General features: G+C 41.6%; 1 protein-coding gene across 10 annotated transcripts in view; it reads left to right on the forward strand.

Annotated features, from left to right (window-relative positions):
* Positions 1–24,529, forward strand: part of FHOD3 (formin homology 2 domain containing 3) — a 418,783-nt gene that overhangs the window by 167,752 nt on the left and 226,502 nt on the right. For all 10 annotated transcript variants that reach the window (XM_068671118.1, XM_068671115.1, XM_068671112.1 and 7 more), the window contains exon 4: positions 18,445–18,512. In XM_068671118.1, the coding sequence (XP_068527219.1) occupies positions 18,445–18,512 (68 nt within the window). The remainder of the gene's footprint in view (positions 1–18,444; positions 18,513–24,529) is intronic.

Consider the following 24,529-nt stretch of genomic DNA (forward strand, 5'->3'; position numbering starts at 1 on the left):
TTTTTTTTTTTTTTCTTTCTGCTGTTCTTAGAAACTAAAGAAATCATAACACATCATTCTTGTTTGAAGCCTGTTTATGTACCGAGGAAAAGACCTCTACCAATTTGCGTCTTTTTCTGTAGCTGTAAACATTCTCAGTCGAAGCCATCATCAGTGTGCATTTAGAAATTATTCATTTTGTTTCACAGTTTTATTGGTTTGCTTCCTAACTGTTATCAGTGAGTTAGAGCTGAGCTTTTTTAATTCAAATGGCACGATGCCCAATCCTCTGAGATTAGTTGGCAAACGATTCTGGGCACCTTGCCACCTGGCATTTTTCAGAAAGGGGCTGCTAATAAAACACCGGAAAAAAATAAGATTGTTCCAGACATGCAAGCCCCTGAAGTTTCAGGGAGTGAGGAGTGACAGAGCTTTCACAAACACACCCAATATTCTGTGGCATGGCTCTGAAACTGCTCAGGAAATGCCATCCTAATACCTCTGCACAAGAATGATATGGAAGCAAATGTACTTTGAGTGCAAATTAATTTTCCCTTTCTTCAGTTTGCAGCTGAAATGCTTGTTCCTCGTTTTCTTGGTGCTTTGGCTCCAGATTGAGCTCTCTGGGATGCCTGCAGTGGTGTTTGGGCTCTGAGAGATTTCGGCCTTGCAGGAGCAGCAACTTCCCACAGGACCATCTTAGGGCTGAAGACCATGTGTCCCAAGTCCCCGACTATAAGGAATCTAGGCAAACCCCCTTAGGATCCTATTTTGAATCTAAATAACATTTGTTGGCTGCAAAAGACTTCGAATGCAATGTTTCCAATGCAGTGACCAGCATTTTCTGCTTATAATTCTTGTTTCATCAGAAAACCTCCAAGAAGTTTGACTCCTGGATAAATAGGTCCCAAGCCATTTAAAGCTTTATAGGTCTAGACTAACATCTTAAAACTAGCAGGCTGCCCAGGCAGATTGTGCCTCGCAGATTTAATATGCTCATGAATTAAAATGCCACTAACAAGCAAGTTGCCAGAGCCTGCACCAGCTGAAGTTTTCTAAACACATTTGACAGGTTGTCTCATACACAGCATATGGCAGTAGTCTGTCGGCACTCATTTGCATAAGTAGCCTAGCCAAAAGCAATAAAAAAGAGGTGCACAGTAGGAAATAGTTCTTGAGTCCAAGAAAAAGGATTTTTTTTTCTTTCTTATGGTTGTTTTGTCCCTTCAGCTTCACTGTCTGCTTTCTGTGTCGCGAGGATTAGTAGCGGTTGCAGACTGGGAATGCCACTAAGGCAGCCTTGAACAACTGGTTATTTCTTCATGGTTTTCCTTCTGTAGAGAGCAGTAATAATATGTCCTGCGTTTCTTCTTAGAAACCACATTTTCCTGTTTTCTGAATGTAATAGAATATAATCAGATGTATAAACCTTTTTTTTTTTTTTTCTGGAGCCTTCTTCTGTACTCATCCCCTGTCATCATCCCGATTTTCTAGCGGCTTTGTGTAGACTTTAAAAAGAATGACCATGTTTGCAGGGGTCTGGTGGAGAAGGCAGTGGGATCAGATCCATATTGGCTCCTGGAAGGTAAAGACTTTCCAGTGCAGTGTTAGAGATTTGATTGACTTCAGAGAGTCAGAGGCTTTTCACTCTGTTTTCTGCTGTAGCTTGCACCTGGGTATTATTATTGTCTCAGAAGTCCTCTTTCTTTGTGGCAGTCCTTTAATTTATATATAGCTTCCTCTGTGTGTTTCTCAGCCATCATGTAACATCAGCATGGTGTGAAGTTACTACTGAACAAAATTATCTTTTAAATAAAAAACATAAGTGGTCTTTCTATCCTTCATAGATACTTATGGCTACTTTGGGTGAATGAATAACCTTAATTTCTGAAAGACCTCTGTTCTGTGAGCTGGACCAGTAGTTAAGTAGTTGCCATGATAAATGAGGCATCAAGCAAGGTTCCCAAGTTGTTGATATACGTTTTTTTTTTCTACCCGTTGCTAAAGCTACAAAAGAGCAGTAAGAAGGAACCCAAATTTCTGCTCTAAATAAGGCTGTAGAAGAAGGAGGAGGATAAAGCTGGTCTGCATCTGTGAAGGCCTCGACTTAAATGCCATGAGTAGAAAGCAGTAGGAGAGCACCCTTCCAGCCAGAGACCCTCCAGAAAGGTCTCCTTGGCTCCTTGGCCAGTGCCAGGGTGGTTTCCCAGTACGGGAGAGGCTTTGCAGGACAGCAGAAGCCCCCATGTCCTTTACCCAGCTGGGGTCCATGCAGCCCAGGGGGGTTTGTCAGGCCTACTCCTTCCCAAGGCTGGGGGTGACATGTGTGTCTTGTGCTTATCCTCCTTGCTCGGTATCTGAGATGCCTTTCAGCTGGCTGGTTAAATCCTGGCAGCCAACGCAGATGCCAGCAAGGGTGTTTGATGTCTGCGGCAGAAGAATTCGGCTCATTTTGATGACCGTATAAATGAATTAAATTTATGTTTGGTGTCAACACCCTTACACAGGAGAAGCCACTGGTGACAGGAGTGACTTTATTTACAAAAGAGACTTGGAGGAGTGACTGGATGCTTTTTTTTTCTCCTTTTTCAAGCAAACTGGGATGGAGATTGTTGTTGGGAAGAGTCTAGCAATGTTTACACTCCACTTTTCCTCCTTACCTTAGCCTAACAAACGCACCAGGAACAAAGGGAAAATGCCCTAACAGAAAATACAGTATTTGTTATCTCCCATGGAATATCTGAAAACTAAAGCTGAAGTGTGTGTCTAGTACTCCTTTTGGATTCAGTCTCACAACAAATACATTTGGATAGGATCATAGAATCAGTGGGTGGAATCACAGAATGGTGTGGGTTGGAAGGGACCTCAAAGACCACCCAGTTCCAACCCCCTGCCATGGGCAGGGACACCTCCCACCAGACCAGGTTGGCCTTGAACACCTCCAGGGATGGGGCATCCACAGCCTCTCTGGGCAACCCATGCCAGGGCCTCACCACCCTCTGAGTGAAGAATTTTTTCCAAATATCTGATCTAAATCTCCCCTCTTTTAGTTTAAAGCCATTACCTCTTGTCCCATCCCTACACTCTCTGACACAGAGTCCCTCCCCAGCTTTCCTGCAGGCCCCCTTTAGGCACTGTCAGGCCGCTGTAAGGTCTCCCAGGGGCCTTCTCTTCTCCAGGCTGAACAACCCCAACTCCCTCAGCCTGTCTTCATGGGAGAGGTGCTCGTTGTGGCCTTGATCTTTGTGGCCTTCTTCTAGAAGAAGATCTGTGCAGCCAAGTGAAAATGTGATGCTGTAGTTCACAACATTGTTTTACACAGTTCTTCAAGGAAAAAAAAAATACGTAAAATATGAGGCAGCCAAACCATGCAGGAAACAGTTGTGGACTTACCAGGAGCAGTCAGTGGATCTTGAGTTCTCATAACGTGTATGATACTTCTTGAACTACGTTTTTTTTTTTAAATCTGCAAAGCCTATCAAGTACCCTGAAGGGAAGATCTCGTCCTTTAATGTTCTTGCAGATCCTAGCTGTTCACTTGCTTTTAGTTGCATGGTTATATACTTGTCAGTATGATTAATGAGCAATGTTAAGTATGCCAAAAAAAAAAAGAGGGGGGAAAACAATGAAAGATCTTCCTTCAGCAAGAGACAAGAAATGAAGAGGAAATACATTACTTGTGCTCAGTAATCACTGAAAGCCAAACAGTTTTTATGTTTCAGTTGCAGGATCTGATTCCAAAATACATTATCAGTTCAGTTGATTCTTATACTAACTGAATTTATGAATTTTATGTTTCAGATTTCACAGTTTTGCATTAAGTAGTTGGGTGCTGTAGTAAGCACATGCTTCAGCTCCACTGAGTGGAGAAGAAATTGCAGATTTTTTTTAAGACTCTTCACACAACCGTTGAGGTGGGACATTGCCTCCGGTGGTTGTCCAGTCTCAGCCCAACTCACCTGTTCAGGGCAGGGTCGGTTTGAGCAGGCTGTGCAGGGTATATGCACAGCCAAGGTTGGAGACTTGACAACCAGTTGACTGCTTTAACTTATATGCAAAGTTCTTATGTTTTCTTATGTTTGGTTTAGCTGAGCTGATAGGAAACAGGAAAACTGCCTGTTCACTAACAGAAACTGTACCTTTATGCACATTGTTGTGCAAATTGTTTATGTAAAAGTCATGTTGAATTTACCACAGTGTTTCCTCTGTGAAGTTACGAGTGGTACACAAATCCAGAAGAGCTTGTGGAAAGTGAACCCGGAGTGATTGTCCAGTGTTCATTGTGCCAACTCTTCCTTGCGTGTTTTGTTAAGATGGTTTTATGGTTCAAGAATGGTTGCACTTGTACACGATTGTGATAAGAAACCAAAGTTGTGTAATGCTGTGGCTGAAATAGGAGCTGTAGTTTCATGACCTTAATACTTAGCAGTGAATCATTTAGTTTTGTAACTAAGATAAATACCCTTTCTGAGATGTGGGGCAGAATTTGTATGACCTACCCAGGAGGCATCCTCAGTCAAAGTAAAACTTTCCACATCTTCATGTACATGAGGGATGTTGGCTCATTACCTGTGAACACACAAAGGAAATCTGTGTGTTGATCCAACAGATGGAATAACTGACTAACTTTTTCATGTAACTGTGTGCTAAGTTTATCTTTCCGTTCATCTTCTCAAGACATTTCACTGTCCTCAGAACAACTTCGAAGTTAATATTTCTGCTCAGCTGTTGTTTAGGGCGATCACTGGAACTCACCCAGGCTGGCCCAAAAGAGCATTCTCAGGCTTTAGTTAGAACAGCGACCTGTTTTAGAAATGAAGTATCCCTTTTGCAACAAGATCTGCTCCCACTACTGTAATGCATTGCCGCCCATAGCTGTAAGATTTCAGCCTACGCCAGGAAACTGGGAATTATTCATGTCTTAGCAGCTCTGCGCTGGGTGACTGCCTTTTGCTTCACAGTGAGTTGCTGTCTTCATGTCGTTCTTTGCCTCCCAAGAAATATTACTTACCAGTTATCAGCGGACAGAAGGGGTGGAAGAGAGTGTTGTTGTAGGTGAGTAATGCAAGAGCAGTTGAATCACTTGACTTAGCACTCCTTGAAGAAAGACTGAGCAACACACTGATGCGTGAATAATTTCTGCAGCAGTATCAGTGCCTGTATGTCTTTTTCTTGACAGACTTTACAGCCAGCTGTAATCATCATATTTGTGATATACCACATTTTGGTAATTGGAAATGATGGAGCTAAGGAAGATAGTAAAGTGGAAAAAGGAAAACACAAAATGTTCTGAAGAGCTCATAGTAGTTTTCAAACTCGCTTGTAACCAGTGTTTTGAGGCTATTAATATAATCCTAGTTGGGGTTGTTTTGGAAGCAAATGGAAATATGTGATCTAGACAACTATGTGTGTGTGCATAGATGTATGTGTGCATGTATACTTTAAAAAAGTGTTGGGAGTGAAGCTGGAAAGCTTTGGAGTCAAGCATCTAGTCGGTCAGCCTTACGTCAATTCTGGATTTGTTTGGTGTTTTTGAGGCTCTGAAATGCAGATCAGCAAGTATTTGCTATGACAAATGGGAAGCTTAAGAGGAGGAAAAAGTGCAGTATTTTATTGAACTATTAAATTAGTTTTAAATTTCCATTAGAAATCCCATTGCTGAGAGAAAGACTTGAGAAAAGGCCCGTAAAGTTTCTAATGGCCTTAAAACTGGAAACATCTGCACAAGTCAGGTGCTGCTCGTTAGGTCTGTTCAGCAGCTGAAGGGATTGAAGTTGAGCTGTGCCGAAGCCAGTGCTGAAAATGGGTTTAAAGGGAGATGGAACCAGAAGCAAATGGACCAAACATGTGTTTGGGCTCAGGCTGTGGAGGCTTTGCCATCACTATGTGTGGAGCAGAAGAACCCATGCTGTCACCCTGAAGGTAGCTGCAATACTCATGTTCTCTGTAAGAACGAGAGAAAGTGAGGAAGCAGCACTGAGGGACCTTACGGTTTGAGTAGAGAAATGCTTTGCACAGCAGGCAATTGTATTTATATTAAAAAATAAAATTTCCAATCCCTGTGGCAATTAAGCTGCTTTTTCTTCCCACATGGAGCCTCCTAAAGGGAAACCATTGCCTTTATATGTTTATAATATGTGTAACTAATATATAAAAATATAAATATATATTTGAATATATATAATATTATGTACAACTAATGCGTGTACATGTGGTGTCTGTATATATTTAGCATGTGTGTATACATAGCTGATATTCCCCTGATTAATTAGGTAAGTAGGGCAAGGGCTCTTTACAGCTAGTGCCTAAATTAATAATGAACAGAGAAAAATGTAGTGTAGATGAATGCTTTCGTGTGGCTTTGGTCAAATTACTTTGAGGTGGAAATAATCAGCGGTTGAGTTAAGTGAGAGGCATGATATATGCTGGAAAACCTCCGTCATATGTCAGATCTTTTACAACTGTGATAAATGACTTCAGATAAATAATGCTAACATGTGTTAAACAAGTTCAGGCCAAGTGCAGCACGGTATGGTAAACAGAGATTGCACTTCAGGAATGTTTGAAAATATAAATGGATGATAGATGGTTTTGAAGAGCCCTCTGAGGATAGTGCTTTCTCTGTGGAGGGTAAAAGAAAAATTCTTCTAAAATGCTTCAGAAATAGCTTTTTATTATTATTACTGTTTTTAACAAGTACAGGCGTAGAGGTTTGCTGGTGCTGACAATGCTTGTTTGGGTTGTTCAGCTGTTAAGGGGTGAGCAGTGTATTTAGTGCCTATTTCAAACCTGCCAGGACCAGCACAGAACCAACCCATATGGAAAGGAAAGCAATAACTGGTGTAACTTTTCCTTTAAATTATATTTATTAGGAAAATTGTTGATGGGGGTGTGAAACTTCACCAGAAAATTAGTTGAAGTGAAGCTAGAAGCTCTGTAGGGTCTGTCACCATCATGAGGTCTAGAGAGCTGCTTCCCCATAGGGGAAGCATGGCTTGGGGAGGCATTAGGAGGCTTTTCCCTCAGAAGAGCAAACCCGTTGATAGAGCTGGTTTGTTGGTTTGTTTTTTGCTTTTTTTTTTTTTTGGTTTGTTTGTTTTAAGAAATCTTCTTCCAAACTGTCATGGTGCAGAAAAGTATGTATATATGCATGTACATTTGGTTGTGGATGAGCTTGACATTATATCGCTGCTGCAGCAGGGAAAGTTGGATCCTTCTAAGTAACATGCCATCTATGTGTTTTAAAGCTCATAGTATGTAAGTACAAAGATAAGGATTTTAATTACATTTTCCTTTTACCATCTTTGGCCTGTAAGAATGATCCAGTGCTTGAACTGGACAACGAAGTAATAAAAGATATTTCCAATTCCTTTGTGAAACCTATGTCCCATGTGTTAACAAACAAGCAAAAAAAAAACAACTTTCTGTCAATCTAAATTTACAAATGTATTGAAAAGTCTCTCTTCATTTTGCTTGCAAAGAGATGTATGGCTCGTAGTCCGCTGAGGAAATAAGAACATAGTGAATACAGTTGATGAGGAAAACAAGAATTTGGAAGTAAAGTTGACTCCATTCCAAAGTTTCATTCTGGTATTTTTCAGTCATGTTTTGATACAGTTTCTCAAGTAATTTTCGCTGCTGGTCCTTCTCTGAACTTCAATCCTTGATCTGAAGGGCTTGGAATTTCATGCAAAATTCATTGATTTCCAAATGCAACTGAGAGAAGCATTTAGCATGGAGGTTTTTTATTTGTTATATTTGTCAATGGAGGTGAAATGGTTGCTCAGATATTTTCCTTCACACTTAATGTCCAACGATGCTGTCGTGGAGGTTACCAATGCTACACGTTTTGTTCCTGGAACATGTGTGGTATTTTTCACCTGTAGAAATGGGGGAGAAACTCATGGTCATCAAGTGAGAGCCTCACTTTTTGGTCATTTATTGGTAATTCACTTTATTTAAAAAATAAATAAATGCGTGTGGCTTTGGGCACCTCCCTTTACCATGACTTTGGTAAATGGGAAGAGGAACAATACCCTGCTTTTACCTCATATTTATAAACATGTGAAGGGCTGAAATCCTTTCTCTGTTTTATCTTTGTGGTCTGCAGTCCATTAGATAATAAAAAGGCGTGTTTCCCCACTGCTGGAGAAGCCTTTGCATTCACAACAAGCAGTAGTAATTAAAAAAAAAAAAAAAAAAAATCACCTGAGGGAAAACCACTCTGCACAGGAGAAACAGAGCAAGTGCAGTGCTGCCTCGCAGGGCTGCCAGGTCTGGTGCGTGGAGCTCGGGCCCGTCAGCTCCTACATGGTGTTACCTCTCCTGCTGGCATGCGAAGCTTATCACAGTGCCTGTGCCACGTTCCTGGGATGCCTCTGCACGTCTCTCAGGCTGCAAGGCACCGTGTGGCGGATGCAGCAGCGATGGGCCAGCTGCCAGGCATCCACGGCGGGTGAGATTCCCGCATTGGCACGGATTTAACTAGAGGCCCCCTTCTGCTGGTTTCTAAAATCTTACCCATTCCGTGCCAGTTTATTCTCGGGGCTTTCTTTTCCTTTCAGTTGTCAGAATGGTGCATTTTTCATCTGTCCCAGTGATGTCAGAGCGATGGGAAGCTTGCTGACCCTGAACTATTTTGACATCTACTTCAAAGTATTTGTGCTACCCTCTGCGCACATCTCATGGTTTCTTCGTTCCTTTTTCTGTTACAATTCAGCTTATGTTAACTTAATTTCTGTTAATTTAACTATATCCTTTGTGTATACATCCTCTTCCAGGATTTGGGTTTTCATACAGTCTTTCAAATAGCTGTAGTGTGGTTTCTCTTTCTCGTTTTGATCCGTATATTTTGAGTATGCCCCAGGACTGTACATAATGAGGTGGGTATTGCGGGCAACCAGGTCAGGTATCCAGGACAAAATTGCCCTACCGCTGTTAAGAAGAACCCTAAAACACATCAAGCTGCATGGAAAAAGACTGGTCAACTTCTTTTAGTAGGCCTTTTTCCCTAACCTAATGTCTTTTTCCGAGATCGTGGCTGCTAGGAACTGTGAGACTATTGCTTACTGGGACTGTCTGTTCTTGGCTGTGTAATACATAACAAAACAAAGTCTTGGTTGGTTGAAATGATCTACTCAAAATAGGTAAAGCCTAAGTTTGGCCAGTTAAAAATGTTCAATGACTGGCAGAAAGACTGGAAAGTCTCTGAGCGTTGGTAATGCTGACTCAGGTATTTAATTAAGTATGCATGATACTATTGCAACCGCTAGCAGCATTCTGAGAAGCAGCGGCTTTATCGGATTTTTATCACTGCTCCCTGCTGATGCTGTCTCTTTTGCCTGCTGCCTTGCTGTCAGATACTCATCTGGTCCATACCTGCTGCCTGAATTTTCAAGCAACCTCTGCTGGAGGTCAAACACCTGCAGTTGATTAAGAGGCTGCATCCTCAGGGATCTCTAGGCCGGTAAACCCTGATGCACTTCCCGAGGATGGTCTGGGGTCACTGAATGCCCTAGTCCTGCACATATCCTCTGACCTATTTTGGCACATCTTATGCAACAGTGAAACTTGGTCTGAACTTGAAGCTCAGGAGCTCGTTCACGTTCTTGGCACCAGTCTGTGTTCTCGTCGCACTCGGATGTTTTTGCCTTTTGCCAAGCTGTCAGCACAGATAAGACAGTCGTAATTCTAGGGATAGCAGGTGTGTGCCTACATTTTTTTGGCTTTTTTTTTTTTTTTGACTGGTTGCTATAATTTGCTCATTGCTGTTTGCCTCCTAATACTTGCTGAATATGCAGGGCAGCATGTTGGCACAGCGTATTTAAAATGGAATAAACCAGAAGACTCGGATAATGACTAGCTGACTAGCATCGTGCTATTAAATGCTTGTAATCCAGGAGGCACTGATCTGCTTGCTCAAGCACAGGCATACAGTTCAGCATTTCAGAGACCTCACTGTAAACTAAAACAGAGATTGCAGATTCGTCACGACTCATGTTCTTCTATAATTATTTTCTAGCCTCAGATTGGTTACAGTAATCTCTAAAGAAAACAGTACGTTTTTCTATATTATTTTCCTTTCTAGCAGTTTTCCCTGGCTCCATTCACTTGAATTATGTAACCTATATTTTAGTATAACAACTACTTTCCTACTGTATTACTCTCTAGGGACCAATTCTGCATTAGCAGGGGGATGAACAAGATGACCTCTTAAGTCTCTGCCATCACCACTTTCTGTAATACGGTGCTGTAATATTTGACCTCTCTCCGTAGCCTTTTCCCTTCTCTAACCCTTTGACTCTTACAAAAGAGCAGCTACAGCATTTTTTTGGATGTATGGAAGTGCCCTCCTCTGAAGTTATCAAAGTGCAATGCTGTTTCCTGCACTTGAGAATTAAAGAGCGTATTAGTGCCTTTGCATTCAAGTGAGGAGGACCTATCTAAATAAATCATCGCAGAGAAATGTGCTGCAGTGCCTGCTCCGTCGCTGGAATGAATATGCTGAACAGGCAGAGGATCTTTATTTTGTTAATATGTTGGCAAGGCTGTAACTTTCGAATAAGCCTTTCTAGCGCTGCTTTTTATGTCACGGAAGGAAGGAAGACCTGCTTGAGCAGCCTCTGCCAGCTCAGTGCTTGGTTCACAGACCTGCACAGCGTGCTTCACTGCCACTGCTCTGAAGAACAGAAACATCCATCCCCCTGTGCTCAAAATGTGTCAGCAGGCATCAGACTGGATGCGAAGTACAACTCGAGGGAATTTGATATTCTAGCTGGCAAAATCAGGAAGGGTAAATGTGGGAGACATAATTTGGGAATGGAAAGAAAAGCTGTGGCGAACTCAAGTGATTAGTGAAAGATGCCTTGCTGTCCCTGCTTTTTCGCAGCCTTCAGCTTGTAAAGAAGGGCAGATGCTTTTTGTGGCTTTGGCCTGGCAATGATTTCCGAGAACTCTCCAGCTGGTCCAGGAAAGCCAGTTCTAGAAAATATTTTATTATTATTATTATTTTTTTTTTCTTCAATGAACAGCCCCTGTATTTTCTTTACCTCTCCAGAGGCAACTAATTTATGAAGCCTGATTTCTGTTTTTCCTCCCACTGTTTTCTGTGCAGTTAGTGTGTTGACACTGGGTTTTAATCTCCCATTTTGATTTTGTAGTTCATAATTTAAACGTGTAACCTGCTGTTATGCTCTTCTGCTGTTGGGCTTTTTTACCGCCTACATCCTTGTTTTCCACAGCACCAGTAGGAGACAACTGGGATGGCTTTCTGCAGAACTGAGTGGGGAAAATAGCAGTGAAAAGTAAGGGAAAATGCAGTAGCCTGCTTCTGTCAGCCAGCTTCACCCCATTCTCAGCCCACATCAGCTTGTATTTCCTTCTTTGTTATTTATGAGAAAGCAGGGCCTTAACTGACTAAGCAAGTTAGAAATCAAAATAGTGAAAAGAAGCCTTTAGACCATCAGTTTTTAATATTCCCTTATTCTTAGCATGACACAACATACAGCTATGGAGAGTACCAGACTCCAGACGTGTAACCTGCAGGATCCAGATGAAAACTAAGATTGCCTCTTGCACTTTACTGTGTAAATTATTAATGTGTTTTAGCTTCTCCTTTTAGAGTAAATCACTGGCGTTTGTTTGTTGTAGTGAGTATGGACAGTGTGATAAATGTTCTTCCTAGTTCCATGTTGATGGGGCTTTTCACTTGTGATAGAAAGTAGTACTTTTGGTGCTTCAGAGAAACATTCAAAAAACATTAGCTGAAAGCCTCCCTCCCCAAATGAGGTCTATCCTATATTCCCTCCTTGTGGAAATGCAAAGGATGTTTGTTGCCAGTGGCTTCTTGCAGCAGGAAAAGCACATCTAAGAGGCAAGAAACCTCTGAAGTGTGAGTGTGGAGAGTTGCTCTGGCATCCTGGTGGTACTGGGTATCTGTCACTCCCAGCAGAGGTCCCACTGCTCTCCCAAGAGGTCCCAGAGGTTCTCCCAAGCCCGTGGGCTGCCCTGTATGTACAGATGCCTTCCTTCCACAAGTGGCTTGTGTCACCCACTTCTTTAAGCCTCTGTCTTCAGGATACGGGGCAGGACAGGATGTCTGAGGCTGTTTTGTGACTCTCTCCTCCCACTCCCCACCTGTGGACCCTTCACAAGGAACAAGGATGCAGGCTGACAGCGCGCTCTTCTCATATGCATGTGCAACAGGATCCTCTCCCCACAAAGGATCCCCCTCTTGGGGTGGGGGCAGAGGACCTCATGCTGAGGAGGGGGGCTGTCCCAGCTAATTAGCTAAGCAGCTGTGCTGTCTCCAAATGAAAACGAGCTGAAATGGGTTTTGTCCTCTTTGTGAGGCTGGGCGGCATTCCTCACCAGGCAGCAAGGAAATTCCTCGGGCTCGGTCAGCGCTGACAGTAAGGTGGGCTCGGGGTCCTGCTGCCAAGCTTAGCATGAGTTGTGCTCAGCCTGTTGCTTTTCATCAGGTCGTACTTTATTGTGGAAAACCCCTTTTTCCTTGCTAAGTGCTTGGCGTTTGTCCCTGGATTAGTGGGAGAATATATGGTTTGAGATTGTGTGACACTGAGCACTCATGAATACATAACCATCTATTTGTACATAGAAAATAAGATCAGATTCAGGATTCAGGGGAAAAAAAAAAGAGTAATGTGTGAAACAAAGTGATCTCAGCAGAAGCACCAATTATGTTAATTTATTAGTGGGCAATCTGCCTATGAATGAATCCTCTCTCAGTGTATTTTCTAGGGGGTCCAAGAGTAAAAGGAGAATGTATTGTCTTGGCAGCAAATTTATTACTAGCTTTTGTGGGCAGAAACAAAACAACAGAGAGACTCTTCTTGGCATAGGACCAGGTCTTTTCTTAGGGTATTGCTTGAATTTGTTTGACGTACAGTGAAAGAATGGCACACTGCACTAATTACTTTTAAATACAGTCATTCTATAGATCCATAGTCCTATACATAGCCATGGGCCCACTTGAGTAATGGGGTGAGGTCTGTCAGGCTGTTCCATGAAGCCAGCTTTCAGGATGGGATGCCTAACTTTTAACTTTGCTGCTCAGGTTTTTTATCCAATTCTCTGTATTTTTTTGGTGTGAATTCATTCAGATAGAGTAACACCCATTTAAAGTTGTAGTAACTTAGTAATAAACTTGGCATTTACAGAAAAGAGGTTTTTCTATTTTTTTTAAACAATTTTCTTTTTTCGTTTCGCCTCTTGCTGCCCCACCCCACATCAGTGCTGGTGGAAAACTACCCAGTTGATTTAAATTCTCAAAGAGATAAACTATTACTTCCTTCTAGTGAGCACTTTAAACGAAAGTGTTGTATTCATTGTTTCAGGGAGGCAAAATGAGATTTCAGTTTCTAAACACTAGCCAGTTTGCTAGAGGAAGACGGAGAATATTGCTACTTCTGTCCCATGCACGGACTTCAGCAATGAATGGCAGGAAGTGTTTGAAATGCCTTTTAATTAGATCTGCACCAGGTACCCTGCTAATGTAATCAAATGTAGAGTTAATCTTCCTTTCATGTTTTTGTAAGGAAAGGAGCTTCATCTTGAAATTATCGTTTAAAGAAAAGAGGCATAGATGGGAGATGTGAAGGTCATTCAGGCAGCAGCAAGTGAAGCAGAGCAACTCCCATTTGTGCTCAGCCAGATGTTCGCGAGCCTTTGCCAATAGCTCAAAAGGCTGATGCTACATAAATTACTATATCCCAGGGACTAATTCAATGGGTGTGATGGAAGAGGAAGGGAGGAGAATGGTACCCTGTCGGTCAGAGGTCAGGTGTAACACATGAGACTGAACCAGGCAATATTCAGCCAGTTATCTTGTTTATATTTTTATTTTTAATTGTAGATTGAAAATAGATATTTCCCCAATGAAAGTACTGACTTCTCTTCCACTTTCTCCAATAATTTAAAGGCCAGATACTATTTTCTTTAAAAATCCCATTTCAGTGTAGTTAAAGGAGTTGAATTCTCACTGAAACTTGAGCCTCTGACAGTCATTTCTGAAAACATATAGTCACCTTTGAAAGCTACTGGTGGTCTGATAAAACAAATACCTTTAAAGGCTTTTCTTGCTTTCTGAAAAGATGCCAATTGTAGACTCTGCTGCCTCACATCCAGCATCACGTTTTTACGAAATTCGTCTAGAGAAATCCTTTTTCACCTACCGTGTGTTGTTTTTCTTTCCTCTCTAGGAGAGTTATTTTTATAGAAGTAAAAGCAAACAAATAAAAACCTAGGGTAATAAATAATGGTTTTCTTTTTGAGCATGAAGCATGTTCCCCAAGTGCTGTTATTGCAAGAAAAGAGGTACTTCCAGCTTGCTGCCTCTTGTGTATGTGTTTATATCACCAGCTCAGTTATATTTAGCATCCTGCTTGTGGGAAGAGGTGGTGAGCAAAGACTGTCATTGTCTGTCAAGAAAATACACCTTATCCATATGGTGCAAAGGATAATTTAACAAACGTGACTCTTGAGTGTTACAGAAAGGCAGATGATGATGAAGCTTGTACCTGTTTTTCTGTCAGGTGGTTTCAGAAGAGTTGGCACTGATTTTGAATGTTTGAGGATGGCAGTGCTGATGCTTTTTGTTTTCTCAGGATGTCATGCAGGCCACAACTAAAAAGTAGGATTTCAAGGTTAACGAAGTGCCAATTTTAGCATCACAGTCAGTATTGCTTTATCAGTGGGAAGCTGACAGAGTGCCTTTTCTTTCATAAAATAAAGAAATAAGCAGTGCCCTCTAGTGTTAGCTACCATTAGAAGATACCACCAGGAGGCCTCTATCATCTAGATAACTGCAATTAAACCTTCTTCACAGATACAGATGCCACTCTTTCCTTTCTGACTACTTCTGTTCAAGAAATAAAAGCAATAGCACAGTTTATCATGACATAACTGTCAGAATTTTGGTCATTTATAGCTAGGTAGACACAGTCAGATACCTCAGACTCCCTGATGTAATTTATCTTTTCCAATCTAGAAGTGTGTGAGTGTAGTTTCTCCTAGTCCATACTTGACCTGCACAAAGACATAAAGATAAGAAGTTTTGTGGTGTGGGTGTTTTTTGTTACAAAAGGGCCAGAGGGACATTATGCTTTAGGGAAAGGCGTAGCAGCACATCTTCCTGCCTGAAGTTGAGAGGTTCAGTTTCTGTGTAATGCAGGCCTGGCATAAGTTTTTAAGTATTTATACAGCATGTTTATCCAGCTCAGGTCTTCTGGGCTGTCCTTGGCCTTTTTTTGGTTCTGGTAACAGCAACTGTGATCACCTCTGTACTTCAAAAGTGGAAAGCTACTTCTCAATCTCTTTAAAAGAGAGCAATGCTCTAAATTGCTAAGGTAAAACAGCCAGCATTAAAAAGCATTTGCTATCTTCTTTGGTTTCTGAATCACCTTCAGCGTGAAAACATTGTACATGTAAGCAAATGTGCCTTTCCATCTCTGTTTTAATTTGTTTTTCTACCACAGCAAGAGGCCTTACTGGTTATGTTTGCCTTCTGTATTCTGCCCGTGTGTTTTCATAGCTTTAGTTCCAGTCCGGGCCTTTTGGTACCAGGCCGGAGGCCCCTGTGGTGTTAGGTCACTGCTGGCAAATGGGGATCCCAGAAGGGCCAGGAGCTTCTTAACAAGTACCCTGGAGCTTTCATCTGGTGAAAACACTTAGGGTTTTCTGATAATACAGCACACAGAAACAGAATAAAGCTTGTAGAAAGCAGCCCATGACAGACTTTCTTACTCGGGCTTTCCTGCCTGTGCCAAGGTTGACCCTGGACCTGAGTTCTCTAAACCAAAACATCTTCTCATGGAGCATAGCTCAGAGGGGCAATTGTTTCGCTTACCTCCTTGGGTCACGCTCTGTGAATCTTTCTGGTGGCCACCAGCAGTATCAGAAGTTGGTTGTACTGTCCTAGAGTAAGAATATTGGGTGAAATGTTGAGAAACTTGAGTTTCTGAGCTGATTCAACACGATGAGCTCAACGTGAGGAGGGAACTGTGTACGTTTGTGTAGATAGCTATACCTTTGTAATAAATGTCTGAAATGAGACAACTTACCTGCACTGTTGCTCCTCAAAACATGTGTCAGACAAGCTCCAGTGTCCGGGCTATGCGCTGCTGTCGTGTTGCCACCACTGTTACAAAACGTGATGCTGCCAGTAGGTATTGATCCTTCAGATCTAATGATAGGCCCTGTTATGGACTGCATTCAGTAATTTGTCGTCTTTGCTGTGTATGAAGAGGGATAGCATTGCCAAGGATGATGTTATATTCTGTGAAAAGACCAAGAGAAAAAATGTTCGGCATTGTTCCCCTGAGATGTACCAAAAATCTGCATGCACCAATGAAAGCAACTGGTGTTATAGGATCATAACAATGGTTCGTTAGTACTTTACCCCAGGCTGGGATGATGACTGTTCCTGTTAAAACAAAAAACAACAGCAACAACAAAAAAAAAAAAACACAGATGGCATTTGTTAGAAAGTTGATATTTATGTACAAAGTTGCCAGCACTTTAAGAAATGGTGCCTCTCTTAATTAAGATGATAATGTGCTGCCTTGTTTGGAGAGACTCGGCTTGTAATGATGCTGAATTATGAATAGAGGGAAATTAGTAATAACAAATGCCAGATGGAGGTATCTTTCAAAGAGGAATATTTTGTGTTATATGGCATGTAAAGTTGACAGAGCAGGTCTTTAAAAGGCCTTTATTATTCTTTAAGCTTTTCTGACAAAATTACTCTTTATCCTGCCAAGAAGTGTAGTTTCACATGCCAGTGTGTTTTTAAGCTAGAGTAATTAAAGTACGCCTCTAAATTTATGGCTTCAAGTGAAATCCATTCCTCCAATGTTTTGTCAGGAATCTATAAACAGTGCAAGGAAGGAGACAACTTACAACAACAATAGTTTTGCCAATTCTACACATTTTGCCTTTGAAATCAAAGGCAATTAGGGATGAACAAAATTACTTTCAAAGTTTACCAAAAAAAAGTGTAAGCTTTGCTGAAGTTTTATTTCACTTTTTTTTCTTGGTTGAAGATGACTGTTGGGAATAAGGAATGTTTTTCTAAAATTAAAATCTGCCTTCTTTAATTTAAGTTGAAAAGGATTACTGAGTTATAAATGCATTAAAGCCTTGAATGCTGTTTGTTTGTTTTTTTTTTGTAACTTCCCGAGTGAGAAAATGTATTTTCTAGTGTAAATTAGTAATTAAAGAGAAATAGATGTGGGAAAGCAAGAGAGAAAAATCAGATTTTAAAAGTTTTTCTTCTCATATGAATATTCCCACTCCACAGGCATGCCCACATTGATCTCATGGCCTGCCGAGTCCACTACTACTGCCTATTGCAGAGCAGGTCCTTGTAGGATGATCTGTGGGTCAGGAGAAGCATGTCACAGCAGGTGGCCACAAAGATTAGGTTTTTGTTTGTAATTGACCTCAGATTGCATTTGTGTAATAAAATTCAACATGGTGAAACTTAAGATTGTATAAAGTGTTTTATGCAATGTCTCTATCAGATATGCCTGTGTAGTAGGCTAGAAAGACTCGAAGAGCCGTATATTCTTCTCCATCCATCCATAGAGTTACAAAACACTTCCAAATACACAACAATGAACTTGAGACATATGATACAAGAGTTCTTCCAAAGGCACAGATGCTGTGTTAGGATACAGTATGATAGCAGAGGAGTTCCTTTTGTCTACTTAAAATTATTTCTATGAGTATGCACTAATAGGGGAATAAATGATGGCAGATATATTTCAGTACTGGATGATGTAAAGAAGACTTCTGCTTCATTTAGAAAAAAAAGATCAAGATCAGTTTTCATGAGAATAAAACACTGTTTTGAATTATGCTTAGAACAGACTGTCCGTCTATTTCTGGTATTAATGTTCATTGCCATTGTAGAATGGAATTAACAATAGAAAGATGAGAACACAAGAAAAGAATGTCTAGAGGGAAGGCAGTCAAGGATGGGATTCAGTGGCTCTAGTTTTGATAACAAAAGCAAAGACTGCTCTGAGTTACATGTTTTGATACTAATCTGGTATTTCAATAAACCCTATGTTTGCCTTAATGCAAGAATTTGATTATTTCTAGGCATTTTTGAAAACTCCTTACAGCATAGTTTCTTGCTGATGTAGTTGAAGCTATAGTGAATTTACCTGGGAGATGCCATTTGAAGTTATGGACAACTAAACCCAGTTTTTTCTTTGTTTTTAATGAGTGAATACTATCTATATCTATATATAGATCTATCTATCTATCTAAATATGTATTAAAAAAAAAAAAAGGAATGTTGCTTAATTTGACAGAACTCTACCTAATGGGACATTGGAGCACTAGCCATCAACTCTTTTGAAATCTGTACTGTTTTCTTCTTGGTGTTGTCAGTTTGGTTAATACTGAACTTCCTATTGTTGTCTTTTTTTTCTTTTCCAGAAAAACTTTACAATTCCAATGGACGGGAGCTGAGACGGGCACTTTTCTCATTGAAACAAATATTCCAGGTGAGCAAATGCTGGCTTTCCATTCCGTGATTTGAATATAACTTCCATTTCTCTCTCTTTCTCTCATAGGGAATAACTTACAGTTTCTGAGAATTTCAGACTTCACTTGTAATGTGTGATTATCTGATTGCTTCTTAGGGCCTTTTTTCTTTGTGTTCTTCATTCCTGTTTGTTCAGTCTGTCAAAAGGCAGAACCAGATGCAAAGTAACAGCAGGCTTAGTGGTTGGAACCTGACAGAAGAGAGAAGAACACTGGAACTCTTGCATGGAAACTCAGACTGCTCATTTGGACTATGGCATAGTTTTGCACTGGGAAGAGTGGAAGAGGGGCAGAGGGGGGAGGAATAAGAAAGAAGCTAGGAAACTGTAAACTGGGGTGGTGGCTCCATGTTGGGCTGATTTCCATCTACAGACATATTGTTGACAAATAGACTAGTTTGAAGCCTCACCAAAACATGAGAAAAGGATGCAAAAAACATAGGACAGATCTGATGAGGAACCAAAATGTAGTGGTAGAGCTCTGAAGATGTTAGAATTTAGATTTAGGTTAGAATTACTTATTTATGGATTAGCTCCGAGGATTCTTTGTGGAGCTGGAGGGTGTTAGTTGTGACTGATGGGTTTAAGTTTAAGGAAGGGCAGGTGTGTTCATGCTCAAAGGAGTGTTTGTTCATTTTGGAGGAGACCTGGAAACAGCAGGATTGTTTGGGGCCTGTAGAGAAGGAGCTGATATGATAGATTAGTAGTGTGAATGATATGTAAGTGAACTGGATAAAAAGCTTAGAATTCAGATTGGTTTTATGGGCTAGGGAGATCACCTTGGAAAAGATGCAGGGCCAAAAGGAAATCATTGTTGGAGAGAAGAAGCCAGGAAAAGGAAAAGGAGGTAAAAACCAGAGCATATTGCAAATGCGATACTAAGATGGAATTCAGGATGACACATTCTGTCTTGATCAGTAAATATAAATAAAATCAATAAGAAAAACACCTGTCCTCCTTTACTAATGGATCCATATGGAGGATGACAACCTTCCATATGTTATTCGGTGCAACGGGTAGGTGCAAGTCTGTGAAATAGCTGCAAGGGTTTCAAGCTGTTAGTTTAGCAATTTTTATTTTGTTTTAAATAAACATTTCTTATAGGGAGAATAATATTTCAGAATTCTAGGACTGCAGAATTGCAGTTTTCCAAAATACGCATTTTATTTTATTATTTTTTTTATTAAGTTTTAAGGTAAAGCATTCAGAATTTAGTAAATGCCAGGATGATGATTTTTCTGAGCACAGGAATAGCTGATAAAGGGTGATTTCATTTCACGGATAATTTTGTAGTTGAGGTTGTTTATTTTTTCTGGGTCAAAACAAAGCTTTTGAATTTTGAAACATTTGGAAAGGAAAGGAATTCCAGTTCCCAAACAGGTCTGATCATCTTGTAGTCAACTGATTGGGAAAAACATTGTCTCTTGAAGGCATTCCCAGGGAAAGGCTGTTTAAGAATTGTGATGATGCAAATTGGTTTTCCCTGTGAGGCTGCCAAGTAGGTGGACTGTTTGCTTAGAGGAAATCAGGCAGCTTTTCAAGAGTCCTCTCTGGTTGCTTTTCTTTTGGCTCACCTTTGGAGAAGTATTTGTATTTCTATCAATTTACATATTTCTTACATGAATCTAAGCATTCAGACACACTTAACTGCGAGTGCTAAGCCTTTTTCTTCCCATCCATGCCACATCTCTCACACCTCCCATCAAAACATTTCCCATTTTGGATGTTTTCCATGTAGGTTCTTTGAAGTCTACTGTGTATTTCTGAGTACCTAGCGTGCAGTGCTTTCAGAGAACCCGCCGGTAAGATATGTCTTCCAGCTTGTCAGCTGTTTTGATGGAGATGTTGTAAATATTTATCCATCTAGTAAATTTAATTGCAGTGGGTTGAAGAGGAAACGGAAAAGAGAGGCACATAAACACTGTATCTGTGAATGAACTGTGGTTCTGCGGGAGACCGGGATAGTAAAACTGTGATGGTGCATTTGAAAACTTTATCATAATCTAGTCATAAAAGTTGCATAGGTAACTGATGTTATCCTCATGTTTCCTGGCTTTTAATTTAATTCCTGACAGGTCAGCGTTACTCTCTCAACATTTTGGTTATTACAAAGAGATAACCAGGCTTTCTGTTGGAGATGCATTGCCTGCCTAGTTTTAAAGAAAGAATTCAGTTCAAATCTAGATCATTGGAAGTGCACCAGGAGTGAATTTAGTTTTCAGGTTGTCTGTCTGACAGTTTCAAAACATAACTCTCCTTGAAGAATTTGACTTCCCTGCTCCCTAATGTATATGATACAGAGAGGAATTTGGGAATCATCTGTTAGCACATTAAATAGCTACTTCTGGTAGAGCTGTGGCCATTCATCGGATGAAGGCACACTTGGTAGATCTTTGTATACTCTCAGAATACAGGTTCTCATTAGGGAAGAACGGAGGAAAAATCTTCCACAAGCTGCAGAGTATTCATCCCGTATGCTCGAGTATTTGAGGTGGTGTACTTAATACTGGAAAATGAAATGCTGCATGATGTAAGCTTCATTTTACTTGTCAGCTTCACTGTCATTAATAGTTAGCAACATTGCTAAAGGCACGACTCAAGCATGATTTCGGTTTATCTCAGAATGAACCATGAGAGAGAATAAGGTAACTTTTGTATGTTTTAGATAAATCAGAAATTTTTTTAGTGAAGAAAAATACAACTTAACATAAAACTATAGACCAAACACTATTGTCCAAATGGTCATACCCAATGTCTCTTTTAGTCTGACATTAAATGAAATTACCATTAGAAATCTATTTTTTCAAAATAAGCATCTGTTTGATTTTATATCTTATTGTATTTAGTATTTTAAATTCTTCGGCATTATATTGTTGCAGAAATAAAATGTTGACTTCAAAGCTAGTCTTTATTTTTATTTTAACAGCTTTCAGAAAGTTATGGAGACTTCATTATGTCTTTAAGTGCCAAGACGGTTCGTAACACCATGTTTTTATAATCATTTCATCAGAGCTGAGTTAATTTGGCGCAGTTCTGTGTCAGTATCATTTTTTAATTTAAAGAGCTTCAAGGTAGTGTGCAGTCGCTTATTTGCACTAAGTGGGAACCAGACCAAGTTTTACATCAAATACGAATTCCAAATAGTCAGAGCTCTTGGTTTTTCACGCAAGGCTTCAGCGAAGCTTAGCAATGTTTGGCAAAAGTAGTGTCTTTGTTTCAGATTTTAAATGAAAGATTCATTTGGCAAGTACAAACATGGAATTTCTGTTTGGTTTCTTATGGTGGGCTGTTCCTGGCAAAATGATAAAGCACATAAGAAGCATTTTGCTTTAACAGCAACGTTACTCGATTGTTGTAATTCACTCTGAAGGGTTAATATAGTCATTGCCATGATCTCTTGCTGGACTGTACTCCAGTATTATTCTTCGGATTTACCAGTGCTCTTTTCAACAAAGAAAAGCTGATGGAGCAAAGAAAGTAATATTTGTAGAAGGGTAGCACTTGACCTTAAAATAACCGTATGCAAGTGTGTGTGCCTGTGTGTGTGTGTATACACACATGCATATACCCATACAGATGTAATTGACAGTCTGAAGGACTGCAGTTTAACTCTCTTGTAATGTATTTTCTGACAGATTTCCGTGGTGCCTTAAGTATTAGTTCTTGAGGTCATTAGAAACTTGTGAATTTTTGTGCAAAGTGCTGAAAGTCTCAGGGCAGACCTTATTGCTCTCTACAGCTAACTGAAGGGAAGGTATGGGGAGCGGGGGGGCAGCCTCTTCTCACAGGTAACCAGTGATAGGACTAGAGGGAATGGGCTCTAGTTGTGCCAGGGGAGGTTCAGGTTGGAAATGAGGAAACATTTCTTCTCAGAAAGAGCAGTCAGGCATCAGGACGGATTGCCCAGGGAGGTGGTGGAGTCACCGTCCCTGGGGGTGTTCAAGGAAAGGTGGGACCTGGTACTTCGGGACATGGTTTAGTGGGTGACAGTGGTAGTATGGTGAAAGTGCCAAGTTGTCCCAGGGGAGGTTTAGTTTGGAAAGTCACCATCCATGCGGGTGTTTAAGGAAAGGTTGGCCGTGATACTTAGTGACATGTTGTAGTTGGTGATATTGATGGTAGGTGCACGGTTGGACCAGACGATCTTGGAGGTCGATTCCAACATCAATGATTCTATGATTCTATGCTTCAATGGTGACAGCTGAACTATCAGCCTGAAAAATGTTTATTAGTGAGCATTTGTGAACAAGTGAAATTGTTGTCCCCAGTTTGCAAAATGCTCTTCATGTCTTTTGCTGGGATAGAGTTAATTTTCTGCACTTGAGGAACACAAAATGCTGTGTTTTGGATTTGGGGTGACATTATTGCTGATCACACCTCGATGATTTAGTTGTGGCAGAGCAGTGCCTACACAGAGCCAAGGGCTTTTCAGCTTCTGGACTGACCTGTCAGCGAGGAAGCTGGGGGTGCAGCAGAAGCTGGAAGGGGACATTTTTTTGCCTTTCAACTTCGCTTGCAACTTTGCCCTCCTCTGGGCTGCAGTGCCAGCGCAACAGAGGGAGTCTCTTGGAGGGCCCCTGAGGTCCTTAGGGCCTGGGGATGGGAGCCCCTCAGGCTGAAGCTCCTAGCCATGGCAACACGGCCATGCTCGGCTACAGGTGTGGGCCCCCGTCACAATGGCCATCACAGTGGCCTGCTTCTGTCACAGTAGCCACCGCCACCGCGCCTTTCCTGCTGGGCCCTATAAATACAGGAGCCCCACAGGCGGCCCACCACTTGCGAGGCTGCGAGGCTTTCGAGCGCCAAGGCGGAGCGGAAGCAAGAGGAGCCAGAGCGAGACGACGGGTGGGTGCCCATCATTGTGTGAGGCACTGAAGAGTCTGGTGGTGTTGTCAGACCCAAGGAGGAGGCTGCATCAGAAGAAGACCAAGTGCAGCGGGAGGGGAAGATCGGCTTGCTCACAAGAGTGATGGCCAGCGTTCCCGGCAACGGCAGAATGCAGAGCGCGGCTGTGAAGCCATCAGGGAGCAGTGCGAGGCCCCAGCATCCAGCAAACCAGACCAGGATGACAAACGGCTACTATGGCAAGACGGCGATGGCCAGCGTCCACATGACCAGCAGAACGCAGAGCGCGGCTCGGCAGGCAGCTGCAAGCAACACAGGGCCCCAGCGTGTCGCCTGGACAAAGAACGGCGTGAGACCCTGGCCCTACAATCATCCTGCCAAGAACCAGGGACAAAGGCACGTCCGTCTGCCAGCCAACAGGGAGGAGCCCATGGAGGTGGACCCACCTCAAGATGAGCAGGAGCCCATGGAGGTGGATCCTCCACAAGATGCGGAAGAACCAATGGATGTGGACTTACCACCGACACAAGCATGGAGATCCCCCGGCAAATCTCTGGGGTCTGTCGTCAGAGTCCGGCAAGACCATCGCAAGAGTGCCCGGACAGTTCCCTACGCGCGGCAGAGCCGGCGCGCCCAGCACTAACTTGGGCAGAACCACCAGACTGGATGTCTTGCAGGCTTGCCTGTAAGACATTGTGTAAATAAATAGTGCTTTTGATAAGCGTTGAGGCTTGTGTGAGCTCTTCTTACGGCATCATGCTTGGCAGTAAAAGCTGTGATAGAGATAGAGGAAGGAGATGTTAATGTGCGAGTGATGGTGTTTGCCTTCCCAAGAAGCCGTTACGTGTGATGAGCCTTGCTTTCCTGGAAGTGGGTGTACAGCCGCCTGTCTGTGGGAAATACTGGATGAAGTACTTGGATGCATGGATTTCCTTTACTTAGTAAGCTGTCAGCTGTCTTTGTTCCAACTCATGAGTTCTTGCACTTTCACGCGTGCAATTCTCTCCCCCAGCCCAACTGGGGAGAGTTAGCAAGTGGCTGGGTGGTGCTGAGCTGCCTGCTGGCTTAAACCAGAAAATCTCCACACCTATCCTAGACAGCACATCGAATTTAAAAAAAAACAAAACAAAACA

This window comes from Anas acuta, chromosome 2 (assembly GCF_963932015.1).
Source record: "Anas acuta chromosome 2, bAnaAcu1.1, whole genome shotgun sequence".
Lineage (NCBI taxonomy): Eukaryota > Metazoa > Chordata > Aves > Anseriformes > Anatidae > Anas > Anas acuta.